Source organism: Dipodomys spectabilis, unplaced genomic scaffold (assembly GCF_019054845.1).
Source record: "Dipodomys spectabilis isolate Male_0828 unplaced genomic scaffold, ASM1905484v1 ptg000289l, whole genome shotgun sequence".
NCBI classification, from domain to species: Eukaryota; Metazoa; Chordata; class Mammalia; order Rodentia; family Heteromyidae; genus Dipodomys; species Dipodomys spectabilis.
In genome coordinates this window covers 6,030,187-6,049,397 of record NW_024870966.1, presented here as the reverse complement: position 1 = coordinate 6,049,397, position 19,211 = coordinate 6,030,187, and the positions used below count along the sequence as shown (strand labels likewise).

General features: G+C 49.7%; 1 protein-coding gene across 1 annotated transcript in view; it reads right to left on the bottom strand.

Annotated features, from left to right (window-relative positions):
- Fank1 (fibronectin type III and ankyrin repeat domains 1) overlaps positions 1 to 19,211 on the bottom strand; it is a 67,434-nt gene that overhangs the window by 10,137 nt on the left and 38,086 nt on the right. Inside the window, exons 3-5 of the mRNA XM_042701359.1 lie at positions 16,852 to 17,029; positions 8,445 to 8,569; positions 714 to 795 (exon numbers count right to left, since the gene is read on the bottom strand). Coding sequence (XP_042557293.1) covers positions 714 to 795; positions 8,445 to 8,569; positions 16,852 to 17,029 — 385 coding nt within the window. The remainder of the gene's footprint in view (positions 1 to 713; positions 796 to 8,444; positions 8,570 to 16,851; positions 17,030 to 19,211) is intronic.

Here is a 19,211-nt window from a genome sequence, read left to right as displayed (position 1 = left end):
CCCACTTCCTAGGCTCCTCCAGCAGGAGCAGGTTTGGTGGAGACCTAAGCTCGCACCTATTGGCAATGAAGCCATGTTGCTCAGAGAGGAAGTACAGCTCTTGCTGTCAGCTGAGGAGCTGGGCTCTCTGTGGGAACCTTCTCTTCTCAGATTTAGACGCCCATTACAACCACCTGTCCTCAATTCTTCCTGAAGAAGTAGTTCTGGGTGCCTTGGACCTGGTAGTTTGGACTGAGCGTCTAGATCAGAGAACAGAGGCATCGAACATCTCACCCACAGCAGCGGCATCCACTTTACCTCTAGTGTTCTAGAACCTTCTTGATGACTAAAGTTCTAGAACCTTCTAGGTTACAAGGCACTCATTGGGTGACTTTCTGATTTCCCCGGAGTGTACAAGTGAACATTCAGGAATGCCATGTACCGAAATGCAAGGGGCAGAAGTTGTTTCTTCAAATAAAATATGACACCCAGACTTGCAATTTCCTTTTACAATTTTTCATTAAATAATTACAAACTGTAATATTTACATGGGGCTTTATGATTGCCTTTATGAACTGTGCTTTACTAACTCATATTCATCACCTGAGATTAATTTGGGAGGCAGTTTCCAAGGAACAGGAAATTTTAAGAAAACAAAATAAAGCTACATCATGTATTTCTATGCACTTTATGGGCATTAAAAAAAAAAAAAGGCCAGCACAGAATTCTCTCACCCTCCTTCTAGTATTCGAAGCAGCAAGTCCTCGTCGTTCACATTGACAGCTCGGTGAAAGTGCTCACTGCTTATGGGTTCTCCTGAAGAAATCAGATGGAGAGCAATCACCCCCAGTACAGCAAGGAAGACGGACTCGTCCCGGCTTCGCTCTCCCTCCGCCTCCAGTTCGTGTTCATCTCCAGGCAGGCAAAGCTGTGCTCCTAAGAGATCTCACAGTCCCTGCTCAACCGCTTTGTGTGTGTGTGTGTGTGTGTGTGTGTGTGTGTGTGTGTGTGTGTGTGTGTGCGCATGTGCCCATGTGCGCGCGTGCACACACACACACACACACATGCGGGGCTTGAACTCAGGTCCTGTGTGCTGTCCCCTGACTTTTTTGCTTCATGCTACTGCTCTACTACTTGAGCCACAGCTCTACTTCTGGCTTTTTGCTGGTTAATTGCAGACAAGTCTCATAGACTTTCCTGCCCAGTCTGGCTTCCAATGATCCTCAGATCTCAGCTTCCTGAGTAGCTAAGATTATAGGTGTGAGCCACCAGCACTGCTTCTTTTACTGCAAAAGATCTGATTTTCAGATTAAGAGAAAGTTTAGAGCAATTTAAAGTCTTGGGATATGGTCACATTATGAAGTATAGCTTTGTGATTGCTCTTTGGCTACCTGATCCTTTCTGATTTCATAAGACAAAATCAACATCTCTTAGAAGCAAGGAAACTCAGCAATTGGCACAACATGCTAGTATGTTACATTGCAATGAATGGTTAAGCTATTACAACTACTACTATTACTATTACTACTACTACTATTGTAAATTGCTTTATATTTTGTGAATAAAATATTTAATTCTTCCTTCAGCTTTTCTCCCTGGAGTCTGAAAAAAGGGTCAGCAGGGCACATATACACAGGGAGGTAGGGAGCATGTGAGAAATCCACATGGAGAACAGCGCGGAGAGCAAGCCTGAGAAAGACAGGAGGCTGCGTGGGGAGGGGGAGGAGGGGGCACAGGGGCATCAGGTCTGCGTGGGGAGGGGGAGGAGGCGGCACAGGGGCATCAGGTCTGCGGGGGGAGGGGGAGGAGGAGGCACAGGGGCATCAGGTCTGCGGGGGGAGGGGGAGGAGGAGGCGCAGGGGCATCAGGTCTGCATGGGGAGGGGGAGGGGAGGCACAGGGGCATCAGGTCTGCGTGGGGAGGGGGAGGAGGAGGCACAGGGGCATCAGGTCTGCGTGGGGAGGGGGAGGAGGGGGCACAGGGGCATCAGGTCTGCGTGGGGAGGGGGAGGAGGAGGCAGGCCTACAGGAGCAGAGCGTGGAATGAGAGACTACAGAGAAGCAGCTCACCTTCCAAGGCACTGTCTCATGGTTTCATTGGCTGCACATGCCAAGCCTTTCAAAGTTAGACGCCGCCGTGATTAAGCAGTGAAGGAAACAGTCAAGTGTGACACATCGGAAATGCCCAACGCACCACTGTGGCTGAGGTAGGAGCCATGCGAGTGGCAGCTGGCATCACTGCCTGGGCGCCTGCCCCACCCTCGTGCCCGGCCATGCCCTAGCAGTCCCCTTCTGTAACACCCACCCGTCCGATGCCTCCATGGACATTTGAGGTGACAACCCCTGCTCTAAATAATTTACTGGACAAGCTGCACCCATTCATTAAGACATACTTCCGGAGTAACTTCCAAGCAAGTCATATGCTAAGGCACTGGGGTCACAGAGAACAAGATAGAAGGGGTCCTGTCCTTGCTGATTTACATTGTGTGCCCACTTTCAGACCTTTGCTCTTCTAAATCCTAAAATGCCTCCTGTGCAGCATGCACCAGACTGCCTGGTGAGACTCATCCTGGCTCACCTCTCCCCTGTTATCTGCCCCGCAGAGGTCAGCGGCTTGCATTCCTGCTAGCTCCTGAGAGCAGCGAGTCCGCGGAGACCCTGGCAGGGACGGCAGGTCCTCACTAGCATGCCTGAGCTGATACCTTCCTTTGTTCAGGTAAAAGCCACTTTGTGACAACCTCAAATTATTTCCTAATGGTTTTTCCTGCTAGACTTTGCCAATCTCTAGATTCTTTTCACCCCACCAGGCTTCCTTTTCATCATTCTAACACATCTTTTCAAGCCAAAGGCTGGGCATACAAACTATGTCAAGAACCCATGTGAGTGAGGCCCAGGCCCATGGCTGGATGCAGCCTTCCAGGGAGCTCCTGCCCAGCCTTGCCCAGCCCTGCCCAGCCCAACCCAGCCCAGCCCTTCCCTGCCCAGCCCAGCCCAGCCCTGCCCAGCCCAGCCCAGCCCAGCCCAGCCCTGCCCAGCCCAGCCCAGCCCAGCCCAGCCCTGCCCAGCCCAGCCCAGCCCTGCCCAGCCCTGCCCAGCCCAGCCCAGCCCAGCCCAGCCCAGCCCAGCCCTGCCCAGCCCAGCCCAGCCCAGCCCAGCTCTGCCCAGCCCAGCCCAGCCCAGCCCAGCCCAGCCCAGCCCAGCTCTGCCCAGCCCAGCCCAGCCCTGCCCAGCCCAGCCCAGCCCAGCCCAGCCCTGCCCAGCCCAGCCCAGCCCTGCCCAGCCCAGCCCAGCCCTGCCCAGCCCAGCCCAGCCCAGCCCAGCCCAGCCCAGCCCTGCCCAGCCCAGCCCAGCCCAGCCCAGCCCAGCCCTGTCAAGCCCAGCCCAGCCCTGCCCTGCCCAGCCCAGCCCTGCCCAGCCCAGCCCAGCCCTGCCCAGCCCAGCCCAGCCCTGCCCAGCCCAGCCCAGCCCTGCCCAGCCCAGCCCAGCCCAGCCCAGCCCAGCCCAGCCCTGCCCAGCCCAGCCCAGCTCTGCCCTGCCCTGCCCAGCGTCCCAGGAAAGGCACAAGGCTCAGACTCCCGGGGACACCCGGCAGTGTCATTTTGTTGTCCCTAAGTTGAGTGGGGGTGAGGGGCAAGTTGGGGAGCAATTAAAGGGGTGGGGGCAGTGGAGGTGAGTGGGTGCGCATGAGGTGGGGGGCTGGTATCTAGCAGGGGCCAGCGATGCCAAGGGCACAGGGAAGCCGACAGCCACCAGGACTCACAAGATCCAAAATGTCAGTAGTCCACAGTTAACACCTTTGCCCTCCCCTCCCTACCTCCCCTCCCCAGTTGAGGGTCATGTGACCCATCTACACCTGAGGTGGATGATGGTGGTGCAGCGGGGGAAGCCAGCTGGGTAGGCTGCCTGCGGAAGGCTGGTGCCATTTCTACTAGAGGACTTCATCCGTGCTTCGTAAATTCTCCTCCTAGCCATGAAACCAAGCCTCGGAAATGCTACGCTGTCCTAGGCCAGCCAGTTACGAGTGGCCAAAGAGCTCATGGCCGGTCCCCACTGCAGTCCTAGCTCCACATCCTTACTGCTTACAGTCACAAAGGCCCAAGGCCACATAAATAAATAAATAACTTTTCCTAGGACTCTGATCCTAAGAAGAAAGGTGTTCAGACTCACTGGGGCTGGGGCTGCAGCTGTGTGCTAGAGGGTTTAGAGAAATCATGAGCTTGCATCTAGGGGAAAAGCTTATCTCTGTTTTCATGCTGGTTCCGGGGCTTGAACTCAGGGCCTGGGTGCTGCTCCCTAGCTTTTTCAGTTAAGGCTGGTGGCTCTACCACGTGAGTTACTCCATTTCTGGCTTTTTGCTGGTTAAGAGTCTCACGGAGGTGGGTGCAGGTGGCTCCTGCCTGATGGATTCAGTGTATTCTCGCAGCCTTGCTAAATGTTTTGTTGGTGGTGGTCGTGGGGTTTGAACTCTGGGCCTGGGTGCTGTCCCTGCACTCTTCAGCTCAAGGCAAGCATTCTACTGCTTGAGCCACAGCAACACTTCTGGTTTTCTGGTGGTTCATTGGAGATAAGAGTCTCACAGACTTTCCTGCCAGGGCTGCTTTGAACCATGATCCTCAGATCTCAGCCTCCTGAGTAACTAGGATTACAGGCGTGAGCCACCAGTGCCTGGCAGTCTTGCTAAATTAAGGAAGGTTCTGGAAGTACCCACAGCATCCTGTGGACTGAGCACTGTACTCTAGAATCTCTGCCTTACCTGGCAGGGAGGCACTGAGCACCAGGGGCCTCTGTGCAGCACACAGATGTTGGAAGTAAGTCCGTAAGTACGTCAGCTATGAGAGCATTTGCAGGAAAAAATAAACAAAAAACAACCAGGGAATCTTAGCATTCTGCTACAGCTAAAAAGAAATGCATCAGCCAGGCGCAGTGGCTCACGCCTGTAATCCTAACTACTCAGGAGACCAAGATCTGAGTATCATGGTTCAAAACCAGCCCTGGGCAGGAAAGTCCATGAAACTCTTATCTCCAATAAACCACCAGAAAATCAAAAGTGGTGCTGTGGCTCAAGTGGTAGAACACTCTCCTTGAGCTGAAAAGCTGAGGGACAGCTCCCAAGCCCAGAGTTCAAGCCCCACGACCAGCAAAAGAGAAAAAAAGGAAAGAAAAGAAATGTATCATAGGAAGAAAGCGACCCTGGCAGGAAAGGAGTGAAGACGCCACCATCGCTCATATTCCTGACTGGCGGATTTCCAGCACAAGGAGGCAGTCTCCAGCTGTCAGGTCTGAGGGCTCCTCTCTTCTTCCCAAGAAGACCCTGCCCCAAGAAGGCAATGGAAGTTTCTACTGGAACCCTGTGAGGTAGATGAGGCCTAGAAAAGTCTCAGCATGAATTTCACAGCGACACAGAGGAGAAATGAAAGGACCTTTGTCTGCCAAGTGTAGCAATTCCTTCTACTCCCACTATCGGCCTGAGTCGGGAAGAACAGAGGAAATTCCAGGCTGGGGAGAACTTTCCATTCCTCCCACCCTGGGACCATTCTAGCCTTTGTACATGTGGCCCAAGGGAATGCCATCAATAACTGCATCTGAAAATAACACGGCAGGCGTTGGCCCGTGTGGGTGTGGTTGAGCAGTGCTTCGTGGGGGGGCTGTCTGGCCGGTGAGGTGGGTGGGGACGCACTGGGCACAGGGCACTGGGGGCCTGCAGGAGGGGAGGGGCAGGGTGGCCTTGCAGTAAGCCATTGCTCTTGTTCTATAAGGGAGGCTCTGGGCGGCAGCGGAGTCCACAGATAGTATATGGTCATAGCACCTTTCTTGGTGGCATTTAGGTCTTTATTAAAAACAGTGAATAAATCATGAACTCATTGGAGAAGATATTTGCCAATTAACAAGTAGCAGCTGTTTTTCTTTCTTTTTTAAGGGCCCAGCTGATTAAAATTGCATGCCTCATTTAGGCGAGAGTCTAGTGTACTTTACCTGGGAAAGAAAAAAAAAAAGCTGAGCATTCTTTATTCAAACAAAGTACATGCTTTCGTGATTCATTAAAACACTCCCAAAATGAATGCAAATTAGTGGCTCACAGAAGCATTTTCACTTGCTCTGTATAACGTGTGCATTTTTAAATTCTTTGCTTAGCACGAGATGTTATAAATATAACAATAGCATAAGGGAACAGCAGAGCCAGGACCTCCTCGCCAGAGGAAAAGGATCTTCAGCCCTCTGCCCGGTGGAGTCCCAGGAGGCTAGGATGCCCGCATGGCCTCGGGCACTTGTGCCGTGCCTGGCAGAGAAACATTCAAGTGCCCCCCCATATCAACACCTGGCCACCACCAGCAAGGCCTCACCCCACAGACGGTCTCACCTATTTGCCCGTGAAAGCCATGCAACTGTGAGGAGAGATGATGCTTGGACAGGCCAGCTCTGGCTGCCTCTCCAGCGAGTTGGGCTCCCCTGGCAGCAGATACAGCTGCGGCAGCTGGTGGGCAGACTTAGGCTGGCTACCGCCTGCCTAAAAGAGCTCCCTGTGGCACACTGACTCCCTGGAGACTCTGGCTAGAAGACCCAGAAGCCTCTGTCCTGACATGGACATGACCACCAGTGACCACCTGAAGTCCGCTGTAGTTGGTCACAGAACCCCTATGTCCACAGCACCTGACAAGTTCAAGCAGCCTTGCCCCATGGGTGGGCAATGGGTCCATCCTTCGACAGACGTGAGTGCAGCCCCGAAGTCCAGTGTTTCTCTTCATACTCTATTCTGCCTCTGGGCCTCAGCTCATTGGTCACCCACCCATCCATCAAGGATCTCCTACTGAAATCCTAGAGATGGCCTCACCCTTCAGGAGCCCACAATCTAGAAGGGAGTCAAAAGGGTAGACAGATCTATAAGAAGCAAGAGGCATGCTGGAGGAGGTAACTAACCCCTCCTCGCACTAGGGAGGAGCTGTTCCAGGAATCAATGCTGAATAGATGCTACAGGTGAAGCGGGTGTGGTGAGCAAAGCAGGGCCTCAATGCTTCAGGGAGGAGGAACAGAGGCAGGATGTGGGGCAGCGCCCAGGGACCTGGAGGTGAGAGGGCAGCCGGGCAGGAGGCAGTAGAGACACGGCCTGGCCAGTCTCCCATGGAGACTATTCCAACGCCAACCCTGTCTTGCGACTCCTCCTCCACCTTGCCTTCCTCTGCACACACAGCATTCAATCTCACTTCTCTGCTTTCTCTGACTTCTTTCTTCCTCCTGAGTACTCCAAGGCCCAAACATCTTCCATACAAAAGCCAGTGCTTTCAGCATCCCCAGGTTAAAGACTAGGCCTCCTACCTGATCTGCAGCCCCAGAATTGACCATTTCACTCAAAAGTTTTCTCTGAAAGGACATTTTTTTTTTCACCACTACTGAGAGCAAAGGGCCCCGCTCAGCTCTAGCTGAGCTCACAGGTCACTACCCTAAGCTCCGGTGCCCACCTGTCATATTTGTGACTGAAGGTGAGACGGACTAACAAAATCAGAATTATCTCTAGCTCCCACAAGAATGTGCACAGACCCAGCTGAAGGCTGCAGAAAGCATCCCTGAGAGGCCAGTGGCACACTGACTAAGACTGAAAAGGAGCTTTCCTCATAAAAGGAAGATTTCATTTGTGCAGCCTACAGAAGCCCTGTGCAGTCAGGGGGGCGTCTCTGACCATTTTCATCTTTGCAGATTTCCAGCCCAAAGGGAACCCTGGACACTGTCAGCCTCGAGGTGCTGTAAAACCTCAATCTCAGAAAATATCTTAGCACTGGGATGAGACGGATGAGGTCAGAGGCATTGACGGCTCTGATACACTGGTGTGTGGTTGGCCACCACTTCTGTGGGGCTCTCCCTCCCAAAGTACTATTGCTTGCTCTCTGTACCCCAAGAGTCAGCCGTCGCTGACCAGCCAACACACATGCAAGGAGGCTGCCCAAAGTGGACTGGGCTGAGCAGATCTCCTCAGCCACCCTGTGCCCAATATCCACAGCTGAGCAGTCCTGGTTCCAAACAGCTCTGTTGTAAACACGTGGTTGCACTTAAGTCATGTGACAGCCAGGCCCAAGCAGTAAACATTATCGCAGTGCTTAAAGACAGATTCCCCCAGCCAGGTGATGGAGGCTCTGGCCTGTAATCCTAGCTACTCAGGAGGCTGAGATCTGAGGATCACAGTTCGAAGCCAGCCCAGGCAGGAAAGGCCAGGAGATTCTTATCTCTAATTAACCACCAGAAAACTGGAAATGAAGCTGTATCTCAAAGGGGTAGAGCCCTAGCCTGGAGAGGAAAAAAAAAAAAAAAAAAAAAAGCTCAGGGATAGCGCACAGGCCTGAGTTCAAGACCCACAACCAAACATAACCAAGATGGAATCCTCTCCACTTTCCATAAGGCTGAGGAAAAGGTGGAATATTTCTACCTCTATTTCTACCTTTGTCTCTACTAAAGGAATGTGGAGGGGTGGGTACTCACGGGTTGTAGACACGGAGATGACAGGGCTGTACTGGTATTCTCCAGAGGGGCTGGTGACCTTCAGTCGAAATTTATATGGTGTCCTGGGCTCCAGACCTTCCACCACATGCTTGGTTGCATATCCCCTAGAGGGGAGGAGACACACAAGCTGATGATGCCGGGAACCTAATCCAGGGTTCGGTGACCAGACAGGACAAGACCAGCTCCAATACAGCTCTGCTCCTGGTTTGCTGAATTCCTGCAGAAAGGTCGGGTCCTCTACGGTCCCTGTCCCCAAGGCCTGGCCAGCGCCTTGAGAAAGAACTGTGTTAACTCTGACATTCAACTTCAGATAACCAAGTTTCAGTTGGAAAGGCAAGGCCACCAGTAAGGTCATGTCTGAAAGTTTTAAGTGGGGTCTTCTCATGGGTGGGAGGCTGCCACAGGGACAGGACCCAAAGCCCTAAATGCACCAGGGTTTGCTGCTTGTGAGCACCTGCCAGGCCAGCTGAGAGGTTAGACAGCACAAGAGAGACAACTGTAATGTTACGCTGCCCCTAGGGATGCTGGTGGCCATTGCTGAGCACGTCTAGAACAGCAACCTGAATATACATGTCCAGAGGGCACAAGTTTATAGTGTAATAATTTGGAACCTACAAAATGAGTAACAACGGAGACAGTTGTGGAGCCGGCCTGCTCACCTGCTCAGAGAATGCTGGGAGGCAGATGTTGGGAGGCCCCACTCTTCTGCTGGGGGTCTGCCTCTCTAGGAGTAAAGGCCTTCAATGGTGACAGGAGTATCATTATTATAATAGGTATTATATATAACATATATATGACATATATTGTTATTATTTTGGTATATATATTTTCCCAAAATGGCTCAAAACCTCAGGCTCCCTTTTCTGCCAAAGGTCTTTATCAGTATCTGGCTAAATTCTAACCCATTTTCAAACCTAAACACACATTTTTTTCTTTCCTCATACTTCAAAGACTTTTGTTTTTGGTGGTGGGAGTACCAATACTGGGGCTTGAACTCATAGCCTAGCAGTCTTTCTTGGCTCTTTCCCACTCAACACTGAACCACACCTCTACTTCTGTTTTTTTTTTTTTTTTTTCTGGTTAACTGGAGACAAGAATCTTATGGACTTTGTGCCCACTCTGGCTTCTAACCATGATCCTCCGATCTTAGCCTCCTGAATAGCTAGCATTACAGCCTAGGGTGACTGACATCTGGCTAAAGGCTCAATTTGGGAGAGGAGCGTATACAATGTCCAACTTGTTCTTCTTTCCCCCTTCACTCCAGCCCTCCTCCTTCTCTCCCTTCAGCTACTTTAGCCCACTCCATCTACTCCAAGCCTTCGTTTCCTCAGATTATTTTTCTGCTTCTAACATTTTCTTTTTCATTCTCAGCAGATCTTCAGAGGCTAAAATCATACGTTGAGATTCACAGCTAACACTTCAAGGATGTTTCTGGCAAACTCAAATATTTATGCAGCAATTCTATTCCTTGTAACTCAACAACTATGACTAGTGCTCTCTCCTAGCAAGATGCTAGACCAGGCTGGAAAGCAGCCATGGACCAGCGCAGGGCCGAGGCAAACTGGAGGACAGAAGGTTAGCGCGCTCCCTACTGAAGCGTGGGGAAGACAGGAAGGAAGGACAGCTTCAGCAGTTGAACTGGCAGTGCTGGATGAACTGGCAGTGCTGGATGAACTGGCAGTGCTGGATGAACTGGCAGTGCTGGATGAACTGGCAGTGCTGGAGCTCACAGGGTGACTGGGAGAAGCTCGCCTGAAAACGTAGCTTCAGATCTAGAAAGGGCGGAGGGCATGGTGGCTCCCCTGGCCTACTAATCAAACAGATTTGTCCACTCAGCCATAGAGCCTGCTGGGCAATCAGCCTCTCCCCTGATAAAGGAGGGATGGCAGAAGGGTGGGGCTGGAAGCAGACCCAGAGCGGGACTCCTGAAAGAAAAATACAAAACCAACCTGGAGGCCTTTTGAACTCTTCCTGCAAAATTTGTCCTCCTGCATGTAGAGAGCATCCTCCAGGAGGCATCCTCCTGCAAGTAGAGAGCATCCTCCAGGAGGCATCCTCCGTGATCGACGGGCACGTGTGTGGAGGCACGGGTCAGAAGGACACTGACGTGGTAGAGCAGGGCCCAGCGCCCCCACCAGGGCAAGCCCCAGACATGGAAGAGGCTGGAGCATCCAGGGAGAGGGCCTCCGTGACACAGGGAGACCCACACAACCATTTCTGAGAGCTGAGAAACGTTGCCTACGACCATCCTTCCTGCTTCCTTCCTCTTTCATCATCCACCACGTCCTAAGCGCTTGGTGATCCCCTCTTTGCACCAAGAGTTACTTCAGACAACAAAACCTAAGTGATTTCCTGGCTCAGCGCCAGCATAGCCATGAAAAAAACTATGCCTCAAGCCCCTCAAATGTGGCTCTGCTTCGCCGCTTTTTTTTTTTCCCTGAGGGACTCAACTGTGATGAGAGATTATCGTTGCTTGAAGAACACCTTTCAATACCTAAAGGAGGTTGGATGCATGAGAAGACTTGTTTCATTGGCCTCTGAGAGTCCTGGCACTCCTGTGAGAACGTGGAGAAACAAAATAGCTCCCATGTGGTGCCACTCTGAGCCTGAGCTGTCCCAGGCTTCCACTGCCTTCATTTGTGCCCTTAGGAGCTAACAAGTCAAAGGACCAATCTCCCTTCTGGGGAAAGGCCGTTCGGTGTGAGACAGTCATGGGAAGATGGTAGTTTGTAAAGGCGGAGAAAGCAGCCCCAGTAGCCACCTGTAGCCTCAGCCAAACAGCAGATGCATGGGGCAAGAATGAAGCCACTGGGTTCCTCCAGCCCCAGCAGAGCCTCCAAGACCATGTGGAGCCCAGCACCAGCCCCAGGCTCCCCAGATCATAGATGGTGAGCCACCATGTAACTATTCTGCTTGAGCCACCAAGTCTAGGGGTAGCTGGTTACACAGCAATAGAGAGTACATCATGCATCAGCAAAGGAAAGAGAAAGTTATTAGTCAATAAAGAAATGAATCTCAGTGACATTAAAAATATGTGAAGCTGGGCACTGGTGGCTCACATCTGTAATTCTAGCTCCTCAGGCAGCTGAGATCTGAGGACTACAGTTTGTAGCCAACCTGGACAGGAAAATCTATGAGATTTCCAATTAATCAGCAAAAAGCCAGAAGTGAAAGTGTAGCTCAAGTGGTAGAGAGCCAGCCTTGAGCCAAAAAGCTAAGCAAGAGCATGAAGCCCTAAAGAAAAAAGAAAGGAAAAATAAAAGATCTGAGTCCAGAAAACAAGGAAATAGATAGGTGTGAAAAGTAAATATAAACACACTTACCATAAAAATACCAGCTCTTGGGGCTGGGAAGGTGGCTCAGTGGTAGAGCGCTTGCCTTGCATGCATGAGGCCCTGGGTTCGATTCCTCAGCACCACATAAGCAAAAAGAAAAAACCGGAAGTGGTGCTGTGGCTCAAGTGGTAGAGCACTAGCCTTGAGCTGAAGAGCTGAGGGACAGCGCCCAGGCCCAGAGTTCAGGCCCCACAACCAGACCTCCCCCCACTAAAAAAATACAAGCTCTTAGACCAGGACAAATATTCTGAAAAACTTTATGGGCTAAAGAAAAGAATTCTTAAAACTAAAATGCCAGCTGGGCATAAACTACTCAGGAGCAGGTGGGTTTTATAGGTACATGAGTTTAGATCTATGCTATGGTTTGGGTTGGTTTTGTTCCCTAAATGTTCCTTGGCTATCTTCTTATACCTAATATCTGACTCACTGGCAAGTGTCTTGTAATTGTATTTCTGAGACCGGGTCTTATTAAGTTGCCCAGGATGGCACCAAACTCCTAGGCTCAAGTGATCCTCCCATCTTGGCTTTGGGAGGCACTGTGTGCCAGCTACACCAGCAAATGTTTAAATCTATCTTTAAACCATCTTGTGATCAAGCCCTTCTCACACTGCTCTGTGATCTCCCACCTCAATTACTGCAAGTGTTTCCTAATTAGTCCTCGCTGCGGCTTGCAGCCCTGCCTCCTGCGGCCTCAGCTCAGCCAGCAGCCCCTGAGGCGAAGAAAGCACAGGCCAGACACGCCTCTCCTCGGTTTTCTGGATGACCCCAGGCCCGTGTGGTGGCCCCTTGATCTCACCCCCTCCCCTCCTCAACCTCAGCCCCTTCTGCAGCATGCCGGCTCACACCTGCCTCAAGTTTGGTTTTGTTTTTATGCCAGTCCTGGGGCTTGAACTCAGGACCTGGGCACTGTCCTAGAGCCCCTTTGCACTCAAGGCTAGCACTCTACCACTTGACCACAGCACCACTTCCGGCTTTTTCTGAGTGGTTTATTGGAGATGGGAGAGTCTCACAGACTTTCCTGGCCAAGCTGGCTTTGTGATCCTCAGATGTCAGCCTCCTGAGTAGCTAGGAATACGGGTGTGAGCCACTGGTACACAGCTCTACCTCAGGTTTTCCCCCTGGCATTGTTCTGCCTGGAGAGCCCCCACCGCCGCCCCCAACATCCCTCACCTGTCCTCTCTTCCTTCAAAAGTCTTCAGAAGTTTCTTTCTCAGTGAAGACTTCCTCTTCTCCAGCCCAGACCCCTACCTTTTCCTATGCTTTATCTCCTTGGATTTATTACCATTGCACATGCCATATATTTTTACTTATGTGTACTTTGTACAATTTGTCTTCCCCAGCATGTCTGTCCGCAGTGCCAAATCTCATCTGGCACATTGTGGGGGCTCAGGAGCACACACAATGGAGTGGATGGATTGCACAATATGGGCACCTGTTACCACAGGAGTGTGGGGAGAACAGTAAGGACACCTCTCAGAGGAGGCCAGAAAAAGGATAGGATGATGGAATTTGTCCAAACAGGGAGAAGAGCCAAGCACGCATGCAGAAAAGGTCAGGTCATAGCCAAGGGGCAGAAAGTAGACCTGACGGAAGAGTTTATGCTGAGAAGAGAGAAGGAGGAAGGGAGGGAGGAAGGGAAGAAGAGAGGAAGGAAGGAAGGGAGGGAGGGAGGGAAGGAGGAGGGGAGGGAGGAAGGGAGGGAGGGTGGGCAGGAGAGAGGGAGGAAAAAAGGGGCAGGCAGGAAGACACAGTCAGGCTGGTTAGGCCAATTATGAAAGGCAACAATGTTTAAGACTTTGACCTTCATCCTCCAGGCAGGAGAGATCCATTGAGGATCATCTAATTAAAAGATTAAAAAGAAAATCATCCAAGTACCAGTGGCTCATACCTAGCTACTCAGGAGTCTGCAATCTGAGGATCAAGGCTTGAATCCAGCCTGGGCAGGGAAGTCCATAAGACTCTTACCTCTAATTAACAACAACAACAACAACAAAAAAAAAAAAACCCGAAGTAGAAGTGTGACTCAGATGGTAGCGTACCATCCTTGAGCTGAAAGATGCTAAGGGACAGCACCTAGGCCCTGAGTTCATACCTCAGGATTAGCATGTTTTCTCTCTCTCTCTCTCTCTCTCTCTCACACACACACACACACACACAGATACACACAGACACACACACGCGCACACACACACACTTACCAGATAGAATGAAGGCATAGAAGACACAGGAAGAGGAGCAAGGCCAACTTGTGGGTCTGGAAAGCTTCAAAGAAGCACCATGAAGGAGTCTGTGTCCTGATGGAGTGAACTGCTCAGTCTCTTAAGGACTTTAGAAAAGGAAAATTCACAAAACTAGATGATTAGCTCCTTGACGCAATGGAGGCAAGCCTCTGGTGAACACATATGAGCCATCCAAGATACACTGGTGACAGATAGACACAGAAAGTGGCAAGCCAGGAAGAGGGTTCTCCTTCACAGCCGATGTCAGATGGTCTAGATAATCACTTGGTTAAAGGCAGACATTTGCTCCTTTGGATGGTAACTAGAGAAAGTGATGCAAAGAAGCAAAGCAGGTGAAGGCTGATATAGTCTGCTTCTGCCACCTAGCGTCAGACTTGGGCTGAGTAGTTCTCCAAGGGAGCTTTGGCCATTCACCATTGCCTGGGAGCTGCAGGCAGCCCTGCTGGCCCTACTGGCCCTGCAATGCCAGGCTATCCTCCATTCTCTGGCAGCCAGGGGTGCAGACAGAAAGTAAATGATGCAGAGACAAATGCCAGGCTGAGGCCGGTGCACATTGTTGCTGTTTCTCTCTGCCTACCCAGCCACTAAACAAAAGGCAAAGGTTCAGGAAAGGAATACCTCTGGTGGCCTTCTTCCCATAACCAAGAACAACTTACAAGAGAAGGAAGTAGAGAAGAAAATAACACCTTTCACTAGAGAAACACTTAAAATGTCCCTGTCCATGCCTTGAGATTGAAGCTACCTTTGCAGACATGACATGGTTAAAATAACATTTTGGGGGTAGTCAAGTCAGGAATTATTCTCACATGGTAGCTATAATTTTAGCAATTTTTCTGATGGTTTAGGTATAAAGAAATGTTTCTGAAATATCAAGGATATTATCATTGAGGCAACAGCTAAAGTACATGTGTGTGCATATGTATGTGTGGGCATGTTTGTGGTGTGTGTGCGTGTGTGTGGTGTATATATGTGTGCATGGTGTGTGTGTCCATGGGTGTGTGTCGTGTATGTATTGTGTGGTGTGTGCATTTGTGTATTCTGTAGTGTATGTGCATGTGTATGGCATGTGTGGTATATGTGTGTGGGGGTGTATGGTATGTGTGGTGTACTGTGTGGTGTTTATTGGTGGGTGTGGGTGGGTGTGCATGTGCATGTGTGTACATATGAAGAAAGTTAAAGAAAGTTTATTTTATTTATTTATTTTTTGGGGTCCGTTCGTGGGGCCTGAACTCTGGGCCTGGGCACTGTCCCGCAGCTCTTCAGCTCAAGGCTAGCGCTCTACCACTTGAGCCACAGCACCACTTCCAGCTTTTTTCTTTTTGCTTACGTGGTGCTGAGGAATCGAACCCAGGGCCTCAAGCATGCAAGGCAAGTGCTCTACCACTAAGCCACCTTCCCAGCCCCAAAAAGTTAAAGAAAGTTGACCAGGGACACTGGTCAGCTGGCCAGGCGGATCACGTGGGTCCCATCCCACTTCCCACATCAGTGCAACAGGTGATGGGATGTTCTGTGTTCTGACTACTGCCCATCTGCTGGTGATGACGCTTCATATCACTCGGCGGAAGCCAGGATCGGTACACAGGCAAACTTTCTCAAGATGATTTCACACAACTGAACAGGGATCTACCACAAGGCAATGTATTTACGTAAATACCAAATCTCTATTTTCTTTCTGGTATTTCTGAATCACCAAAATAGAGCCATTTTGCAAGTGCTAAAGCTGCCAGAGAAAGAGTCAGTCAGTGCTGATATGCGGACTAAGAGTAGTGACCTCTTGGTCTCTTCTAAATGACGCTTTTACTATTGCCCAACCCCTTGCCAGCTGGCACTGCCTAGGAGCTGGAGATAGAGGTCTATGCATTGTAGTGAGCTTTCCTGCCTCAGGGACTTTGAATACTGGAGAGGAGACAGAACAGAAGCCAGCAAACAAGCTCCAGAGAGCTCAGATGAGGTTTAAAGCAGATGGAGCCACCTGGTGGGAGTAAGGAGAATGGCAGTGCTGAGCAGCCCTTTGAGGAGGGGAGGGTTCGTCTGAAACTTGCATGCTGGAAAGGAACCAGCCAAATAAAACCCAAGGAAATGCACTCAAAAGAAAGCTATGAGTGCGCTCCTGACCTAGGAGCCACCCTGGCCTGTACCCCGCTAAGTGGCCAATTTGGCCAGAGAGGGTTGACATAGGACAGTGGTATGAGGAAAGATCAGAGCCATTGGCCAGGCGGATACATGGGTCCAGACCCACCTCCACGAACAAAACAACCTAATGGGTACCCTCATTTAATTTCAGGAAAGTAGCTTTCATTTCTGTCACTACATTTCAGATTTTTTAAATGTACCACTAGCCAGGTGCTGGTGGCCCATGCCTGTCATCCTAGCTGATCAGGAGGCCAAGATCTGAGAACTGCAGTTCAAAGCCAGCCTAGGCAGGACAGTCTGTGAGACTCTTATCTATGATTAATCATCAAAAAAGCCAGACAAATGAAAGACAGAGCTGTGGCTCAGGTGCTAGAATACTAGCCTTGAGCAAAAGAAGCTCAGGAACAGCACCCAGGCTTGATTTCAAGCCCCAGGACTGGCATTAAAAAAAAAATACCATTAGGCTCTTTCAGAAGTCACAGATACTCTCAAAGGTATGAGAGGTTTCATTTCAAAGTTACTGCTAATGCTTACTTTCTAAAAATTATGACCCATAAAAAACATAACATATGCTTTTCTTTCATTTCAAAATGAGCCCAGCTTTTTAGAGACAACAGGAATTGTTCTAGATCACCAGGAAGTTGAAGCAAAACAGTAAGCAATTCGACTTGCACCTACGTATAAATGATACCGTAAGTGTGCATTTTGGGGTCTTCCTCTTCTATGGAGAACCTGAGCCACTGATCCTGGGGTCCTTGCCGCGTCATTGTTTTTTCCAGATCCCAGTACAATTCGATGCTGTGATGCGTCACTTTGCCCACGACTGGTGGATGAGGCTTGAAGGATGGTATGATTTCTAAAAAGAGAATGACACGGGAGTTTAGGATCCCAGGCCAATAAGGACTTGGGGCCGGCTGAGCAGATTCTGACTGTGCAGTGATCTGATTGCTACCCGCACATCTGGCACACAGACAGGGCTGAAGGGATGTAAGCCTCGGCCAGCACAGGGAGCCCCACACTCTTGCAACAAGGGGACCGCGACACACCATGCCACTGGTGTCATCTCGACTCCCAGGCTCTCCAGATGGCAATTAACATAGTCACCAACTAACTTGATCTTTCAATGGCTGAAACTCAGTTTGCTGTGCTAATCCTTCAGCGATCTGACTCGGGTATGGCCAAGAGACAAATGCTGTATCTGGTCCAAATCTTTACAACACAGATGACAAAGGGTTGACATTTTATCTATATAAACAGCTTTTACAAACTAACCAAGAAAAAAAAAGCAATGTCTAACCACTAACCAAGACAAACAAAAAACAAAGTCTAATCCCAATCAAGGTAAGAGATGAGCAGTGCACAGAACAGCAAAGCAAACAGTCCGTGTGATACAGGAAAAGAGCCCCAGGTTCCCCAGGGTTTCCAGAAATTGGAAGCAATGAGCTGTAATTGTTCATCTAGTCAGATGCCTAAAAGGGATATCATCATGACTGGAAGTGAGAGTATTGAAGCACATATTCTCATTCACTGGCTGTGGAAATACGCATCATGGCCTTTCTTCTACATTTTGATTAGCATCAGTTAGTTGGTCAACAGGTTTTCATTTGGCTTGTCCATGTATGCATACAATGTGGTCAGGATCATCCCCTCCAACACTCTCTCCCCTCTTTCCCTCTCTTCCTCCCTTCCTCCTTCCAAACTCAACTCAGCCTCAATCTTCCTTGTTACAATGTCCTAATAAAGCACACTGATCATGCCCATCTCCCTTCACACTCTCAGTTCACCCTCACCCCTCCTACCAGTATCCACACCCTACACTGTTTTACACTCTTGTCATTCAATTTTTTAATTGTAGCTTTTTTAGAAAGCTAAAAAGGAAGCATATAGCCAGCACTGGTTGCTCATGCCTGTAATTATAGCTACTGTAGAAGCTGAGATCTGAAAACTGAAGTTCAGAGCCAGTCAGGGCATATAAAACTGAGAGACTCTTATTTCCAATTAACCAGCAAAAGGCCAGATGTGGAAGTATGGCTCAAGTGGTAGAGCACCAATCTTTGGCAAAAAAAAAAAAAAAGAAAAAGTTCATGCTTTTTGAAATTGAGTTCAAACGTTTGTATGAGCACATGTATGTGCCCACATATGTGCATGCGCACACACATACATACATACACAGAGGCAGCATCAATTAAGAGTAATCTTTACACACTCTTTTTTTGTGCTTATGTGGTGCTGAGGAATCGAACCCAGGGCCTCAGGCATGCAAAGCAAGCGCTCTACCTCTGAGCCACTTTCCCAGCCCCATACACTCTCTTTAATCCTGCATTCCTACCTCTTTGAACAATTTCTACAGAGCCTTAACAAACACTGAGACACACATACAAGAACATTAACTACTAGAGTCTTCAGCCATTTAGAAACCAGGCACATAAACTACAGTATATCCAAAGCATGTAGTAATAGTCTTTAAAAAGGAATTTGTTTGATAGATGCTTTGAGATGCTTTTCCTGAAGTACTTTTTGACAAGAAACTAACCACAAAGAAAACTATACATTGCCCATTTCTGTAAATGATACAGTGTCTAGACAGGGCATGCCAGGTTGGTGCCCTTGAGGGCCTCTGGTCTCTGTTGCTTTTGTCTTCCTGCTATGTTTGAGTTTCTTAAATTTTTAAGTTTCTATGCCCATGTCTTCCACTCTTTTTGAAACCTCTCCCTACATCTCAGTACATTTTAGACCTCAGATATATCATTGATTTACAACATTGGCTATTCAAAAAGGATTCTGTACTTCTCTTGAGACAAGATTCCACGTAGCTGGCCACTGGCTCTCTGAAGACCATGGGGGCTCCTGCCATGTGGCCCCACTGAGAAAGTCTGGGTAGCCCTGGCCCTGCCTGCCCTTAGCCAGCAGGGCACACAGCCAATTATTTCCTTTTCAGTGAGATCCAGAGATAAGCCAGAGAGACAGACTGTAAATTCATGTTTCCCTAACCTTATTTTCCAAACACTTACAGGAAGCATGGTAGAACTGGACAGAAC